General features: G+C 39.5%; 1 protein-coding gene across 1 annotated transcript in view; it reads right to left on the minus strand.

Annotated features, from left to right (window-relative positions):
* The window catches only part of FANCL (FA complementation group L), a 55,651-nt gene that overhangs the window by 26,170 nt on the left and 21,804 nt on the right, over positions 1 to 7,677 (minus strand). Inside the window, exon 6 of the mRNA XM_006016735.3 lies at positions 1,709 to 1,805. Within this exon, the coding sequence (XP_006016797.1) occupies positions 1,709 to 1,805 (97 nt within the window). The remainder of the gene's footprint in view (positions 1 to 1,708; positions 1,806 to 7,677) is intronic.

Genomic DNA, 7,677 nt, shown 5'->3' on the forward strand with positions numbered 1-7,677 from the left:
TAACACGGCACAGTTCTTTAACTGCCTGCAGCAGAACTCTCTCACTACCCAAGGAACTGCTTTCTTTGGGTAATAGCAGCAGTACCTGAACTTAAAAACTATAAGGAAGTTGACAATGTGGTGAAGACCATGGACTTCACCAATAATCCATATCAAACTAAATGACAAAACAGTTAATAATTTGGAACAAGTAAAGGGCTCATAAAAAAGGATTATCATAATAATTAAAGTTTGCAAAACAGTTAGGCCAAACATCTTGTACAGAGCAAACAGTAAGGAATTTAAGAGTGGGTAAGAGGGTGGGGAATGAAACAAGTGAATGAAATCTTCCAATATCACCTTCTGCAAGATGATATGGATAATTTATTTGCATTTCTGAGATTTGTTGTATGTTCTGCACTCAAAGTGCACTCAGACCAATTTGTCTACATGATTTCTGAAGGACAGACGACTAAAGCTTTTGCCAGATGACAGAAGAAAATTGCTGCTGTTTTCAGGAAATAAAGATGGCATTAATGAGTTAATAAGCTACTACTGGAATCTAAGACAGCACAACAAAAAATAAGATGATGTTTTTTCACAAAAATTTTACATAAATAACTATATCACACTATCTTCCTTACATAAAATACCTGGATGAGCATTCCTTTTCAATGTGTTTAATATGTATACCATTGGAAATCAAACTCCTGTGTCACCAAGCACACATTTAATATATTAATTTTCTCTTGTGGCAAGTTTAAATGCCAGACACATTTTTAAAAAGGACAAACACGATTGATCCTTTCATCACTACACTCTTCTGAAACAGAGTTGATTGATGACTACTAGTTACAACAGACAAGTTGCATAATCTGGTCTTTTTATTGCACTATTTTCAGGTGTTTACACAAACTACTAAAATACTGAAGCCTCCTTTTTCTACCAGAAGTTTCAATTTTAGACATTTTAAGACTACAACAAATTATATAAAAGCTGAAAGATTTTCACCAGTTCAGTAAACATGATGACCTCAATCCTACCGGTCACCATAGAGTGCAGAGATAAAGAGTTCCTCCAAAGAGTGGCGACTAAAGCATGATCCTTGACAGCCAAACGAAGAGCTCAGGTATACATGTTCCCTTAAACATTTATTCAGCTACTACACAGAAGCAAATAAGTAGCTGCAATATGCACATGCAGGATTCAATTCCCATTCTTCCCTGTTCTGATCATCCTGTGAGATCCTCAGCACATTTTGCCTCCTTTATAGCTAGGGACCTACTCAAATCACGGAAATCACAAAATAGAGCGATGTCCAAAAATCCACAAGGGGAAAAAAAAAGCTAAAATAAAATACTGGCTCCACAGTAGGAGCCAGGAGTCCTTACGGCTTGCTGCAGCCCAGTCGCTGGGAGGGGGGGAAGGGGGCCACCATGAAGGGGAGCAGGCAAGATGACTGCCACCTCTGCCCCTCGTCTCTGATGGGCTGAGAGGGCTGCCTGTCATGCAGCAGCTATCCACACAGATGACTACTGTACAGCGCGATTTTTAACTAGTTAACCAAAAACTACAAACATACCAGTTTCATATAAAATCACTTCTCAGGCCATCTGATAGAATGCAAGAACTTTTAGAAGGAAAATAGTTCATTAACGAGTACAAATTTAAAAAAAGCAACCCATACTGTTTGGTTAGATTTGCTTAGAAGTATTTTCCCCAAATGTACCTTTGCATTTAACTTCAGAGTGATTAGATGCTGTCGACCACGAGAGTCTTCTGCTTTTAGCTTTACAGAACTAAGGCCAGTATCCACATACACGATTCTGAAGGGAAAGAAAACTCGAGTTGTATTAGCAGGAATCACAAGTTGAAATATTTGCTATACTCCTATTAGTCTGTTACAAATATTAATCAGAGGAAGTCCTGTATGCCAGCCATTTCTGCTGTTGTAGATTTACTGCTGTTAATACACCAGTCTACTGCTTAATGCAGTCATATATCTTTGGGTTATTTACAATGTGTGTCAAGGCTCATGCTGTGGTCAGTGAGCACTATGTTTCAGTTTTCCATCACTGGAACCTTTGACACACACAGCATGTTCCTGTCAGCCTCTACTTATGTACACATTAAACTTCCTGTCAAATTCTTTGATCCATTTCTACAGTTTCTTACAGTATGAGACTTTTATGTTCTCAATTTGCTTCTCTCCTCAATGAAGTTCTCCTTTATTATCAATACTGTTATTGTAGAAAATTCAGTTGATATTGGTTCATATACTCAGATTGATTTTCTAAAGAAAACACAGTACTGAACAGGTATAAAGTGAGTTATTTACAATAATTTCTCTCATGTTATGACAGTTTTATGCTGTATACATGTACCAAAGCAAGTATTAAGTACATATTAAAGGTCACTAAGATTTTACACATATGACACAAAGACAAAGGTTTTGTTTAAGAGGTCACTGATTTGAGTTTCCTATAACAATGGAGATGAATACACGTTCAAATACATCATTCTTTGGAAAGATGGTCTCTTGAGTAGTTTAAACTACTGCCAAAAACATTCAAACTTAGCTGTATATTTACTAGTGAACTGGACATGCGGATATTTTGAAATTCTGACAATACCATTCTCCTGTAAAAACAGTCCAAGAATACTGTAGGGCTCATCACCCAGGCAAGGCCCATTAGAGTTCAAAACTAGCATCTGCCTCCTGACCTGAGGTAACTATTAAAAAAAAACAAAACAAAAAAACCACACCACTCCCTCCCCCAAAATTACATTCTAGTCCAGTCACTTGAGCCATTTTCCCAGCATGCTGACTCTTTCTCAAGAGAAGTGGGGCAATGGAATCATAGAAGCCTTCTCTACGCAAGAAAAAAATAGGTCTGAACTAAAAGGTTTGTATGTTCTTGGACAAGTAACGAAGATAGTGAAAAGAAGAAAATGATCTCTACTCTGTAGCACAAAGCCTCAATAGGCCGGCATTGAAAAAACGACCAAACCCTTCCTCCCACCCCCACTCCCCAAAAAACCTAGAAATGGTAGCACTTGTGCGACTATAAAAAAAATACAATAGTATATTTCTGTAGGAATTAACATTAGAAAATTCTAGTACAAAGATATTAAATGCTCCTCTGAACTCTTTGGGGTAATTTGATGTGAAATTTTTCCCCTAAAAAAAATTAGTGCTAAATTCAACCATTTAAGTAACATGGTGTAATTCAACTAAAAAAAATAATCTATAGACATTCATTATTTAAACCTGTTCTGTCTCCATCTTAAATCAGAAAAACCAGAAGCTCTCACTAAAAGTACATAGTGAGTTTTCAGAAAACAAGAACAAGGAGATTCTAATGCCATCTTTCACCTACAGTATTTGTTGGGGGGGAAACAATATTTCAAACTTTAAAGCAGAAATCTGATGCTAGAGAAAACTATATAGGGTTATGTCCAATATGTAGTATAACTGGTACCTCCCACAAAACATCAGCAAGTCAAATAAAAAAAGTTGAAGGGAAACTATTAAAGTTTTTTGGTTTTAAAATTTACCCACTTTGACAATGGTCTCATTTGTTAGATTTTATCTGAAGGACTTCAGCTTGTGTTTTTTTGGTGTGGTTTTGTCCTGGTTTCGAACAAGTTTTGTTACAATGTTCACTGTAGACTTTAAAACAGCATTCAGATATATCTATACTTCTAGATATAGTTAAATATCTATATAATAATAATAATAATAATAATAATAATAATAGTCTTTTAAAACATTTTGTTAGGAACAACAATTGCATGACTGTTAGAAAGTTTTGAAAATGTTTGTCTTAAGAAAAAAAATTATTACACATTTGCTTGTATTGGACAGACTTCAAAACAACATTCAGATTTACTCTTCATTTAGAAAATGATGAAAATATTCTCAATCAAAAAAAAAATCACTAAATAATTTACAACAGGTCACAGATGTGTCTGGTGATACTGCATGGTTTTATTTTAAAATATACCATTTATTGTAGTTCCCAAGATATGCTTACCATTAAAGCAGGCCTTTACTATTAATAATTTTAAAAATGAAAAAAATATATATTTTGTTATATTTAAAGCCAATCTGAAAATCCTTACATATTGTTCTTACTCTAACCCAGGGGTAGACAATTATTTTGGCTAGAGGGCCACTTAATGAGCTTTGGTGAGCTGTCAAGGGCCGCAAGGGTAGCCCTGCCCCTAGACAGGTGCCTAATCTCCTAGTTGCCATCTTGGGATTGTAAGTGCCTCTCCTAACCCCTGACCTTTACCACGGGAAGTCCTGCCCCTTGCTCCCAGAAGTATGGGGGAAGTACTCCGGGGGGGTGGGGAGGGGAGTGCCATATTGGAACCAGAAAAAAAAACAAATCTTATACTAAAAGTCAAACATCTACTATAAGATATTTTATAAATATTTTTGTCCTTATATATGTGCATTTGCATAGTGTATATACTGTTGATTACATAATAGTTCAAAAATAAAGTCTTACTCTTGTATATTGTGTGTGGGGGTATGTGGGAAGGGAGTGGGTTGAGTGGAAGGGTGGGGAGTGTGGGGACCCTCCCCCACATGTCCTACCTCATGGCACACTTACCCCCACACACAGCAGACCCTCTGGGTGTTCATGGCCTGTGCAGGCGCAGCCACCGAGAGGCGCACATCTCCAGCCAGGTCTGGGAGCTACACATGGTGGCAAAAAGCAGAGTCAGGCCGGTCTGCCTCCATCATGTGGGGCTCCCTGAGGCTCACAAACAGATCCTGAGACTCATGTGTCACCAGGGGGAAAGCCTATGCAATGGAGCTAGAGGCCTGGTCCTGGCTCCCTGCAACCATGTGCAGCTCCTGGCAGAGTCCTGGGATCTGCATAAAGTGGCAGGGAGCAGGGAAGGCAGCTAACTCCATCACACAGCACTTCCCCCCAGTGGTGCGCAAGTCTCGGGAGTGGCATGCGAGTCACAAGGGACCCCATGCGATGGAACCAGGCCAACCCAGGCTCCACGCTCCTGCCACCCCGAAGGGTGAGGGCCCTGGGTTCCCGCCAGCCCCAGCCCCACACTCCTGCCCAGCTACAGCTTCCTCCCAAACTCTGCCACTTCCCTACCTGCTTCCCTGAGTGAGTGCTGCAGCAGGGACATAAGGAGGAGGCACTGGAGGCTGGGGAAGCCAACCAGATCCCCGAGCAGCAGTGGAAGCAACAACCGCACCCAGAAGCTGTGCATTCTGGCCGGGGCTCAAGCCCTCCTGTGCATGAAGGTGGAAGTGAACCATGCAGAATGGCAGGGTACAATTAATTGGTGGGAGCCTATAGGCAGAGATGAAAATCGCTTGGCAGACCAGATCCAGCCCATGGGCCATATTTTTTCCGCCCCTGCTCTAACCTCAGCAAGTCTAAACATAAGTGATGTACTGAGATAAAATCTGTAATATGTTTAGAAATGAGGGGTTGAAGGAAGAAGTGATCCAGAATATACAGTATAGAAACAAAGCTTGAACATAAACTGTTATGCAATGCGTACAGCAATGATTCTCAACCATGGTGCTGTGAGATCGGCAAGATCCACAAGATAAACCCAGAGATTTCAAACAGAAATCCATGTTGTCAAAAACAGTTAGACCTGTTGTGGTCTTTCTGAGTTCTTTGCAACAAAATAATTGATTTATTATTTTTCCATAATCAAAAAATGAATGAAAGCTATGAGCAGGCATTTTCCAAGGGGTGCCTTGAGTCTAACGAGGGGTGCCTTCAAGTCTAACAAGATTGAGAACCACTGCTACATAGTGAAAAACTTTTGTATTCCCAAGTTTCTATTTTACTATAAATGGTTTTGTGGACTTCAGAAAAAAAATCTTCTGCAATTCAGTACACTCCAGGTCAATGGCCCATAATCCAGACTGTAAAGTAGAATAGCTACAGATTAGCAGTCAACAACTGCCTATACACATGCTTGTTTGCATTTTAATTAGAACTCGAGATTAATTAAGTCTGCTCCATTTTTTAATTTGAATGCTCCAGTGTCGCCTCACTGTCATGTCTATTAAGCCTCTGTGCATTTTAAAATTGCCGTGGGGGCACTTTAGCTAAACCTTGCCGAATGAGGTTTAGCTAAAGCATCCCACAACCATTTTTAAATATGTGAGGTTTAACAGATATGAGGAGGAGGCATTTTATTTAGAGCAGCTATCAGGGAATCGCTCTAATTAAAACAGCCCCCTCACTCCTGAGCATCTGTATAGGCAGCCAACAGGCCCAAGCTTATCAGAAGGAGAACTAAGTTTCCCATAAGACAGTGGTTCCCAACCGCGGATCACAAGCCAAATGAGGGTTGCAGGGGCAATGCCAACAGCACGGCACAGAAAAGATGAGTTGTGCTGGGTGCCGAGAGCTCCCCTGCCCCACTGTCACAGTCCATGCCTCACACAGCAGGGCGCGGGGAAAAAAAAGGTTGGGAAACACTGCCAAAAGAAATCCAATAAATGAATATAGGAACACTGTCTAGATATGGCAGAGCAATTAGCAGTAGTTCTCAAACTTTTTAGACCCGAGAAACTCCTCATTGGGTCTAAACCCACCAAAGATATGGCTACATGAATAATTTACTGCTAAGTCAGGTAAGGATAGACATTTCACAGTAACTACTGGTGTGCATGGTCTTACACTGCATTTAGTGGGATAAGCTACTTTCTACTTATCTGGTTAATCATTCTGCACAGAAGTAGCCATTCTCAGTAGCCAATGCTTTATAAGGTCACCCCCTACCTTACTTCGTAGTAGCTTGTACATGAAGCCAAACCATGACTTGCCTTTCCTAGAAGTAATAGTCAAGCCCAATGGTCAGATCATCCTGTCAAAACACTAGAATGTCCTTTGCTTCAGCTGACTATTTGCTTGTGTCCCCTTTCTAATACCAATATCTTAACATCAGTAATTCACCGACATCCCACAGCATGAAAGTGAGAGCAAATAGAGGGTTTTTATTACATTCTTTGAATCAGTGACTGAAGTTTCTTCCTTTTTGTTCCTAGCAGATACGTTAGGCAGCACTACAAATATGATTGCACGACAGGACAGGCTATAAAAATCTCTTCTGTATGTGCTGGAAATCTGATGGAAAGATTCACTTAAATCTAAACTGGGATAGCAAATCAAGACTCAAGCATCAAAAACAAAGTACTATAATCACTGCAGCTTACACCCTTGCAGGATTCTTTACTGTCAGCCAACACTCTTGACCATCAGTGGCAAGAAGGAAAAAAAACATAGACTATTTCAGTCTTTTATTTACATAACTCCAACAAACATCTAAGAAGCTCATTTTCACACACTGATATTTGGGGAAGAAAAAGATATAATGCTGAATTTAGTATTTTCAGCTGAAATATTGATCCCTTTATGGACTTTTTTAAAGTTCAAGAAAAAAATTAGTCTACATGCCATAGGTTTTTTTGCACCACAAAAAGAAAGTTTATGCCTTTTCTAAAACCCCTCCGCAGGACCAACTCTCATCATTCTTGTGTGTACGAGACAGACTATTGCATCTTTTACCTGATACTAGAAAGGACTTTGTTTACAGCTAGTGCTGGTTGGTTTTAATGCTAGTTTATTTTTAGTTATGTTTTGGGTTAAACTTGCCTCTAAGAGAGCATGCAAGTTTCATTATATTTCTTTCCCT

This window comes from Alligator sinensis, unplaced genomic scaffold (assembly GCF_000455745.1).
Source record: "Alligator sinensis unplaced genomic scaffold, ASM45574v1 scaffold219_1, whole genome shotgun sequence".
Lineage (NCBI taxonomy): Eukaryota > Metazoa > Chordata > Crocodylia > Alligatoridae > Alligator > Alligator sinensis.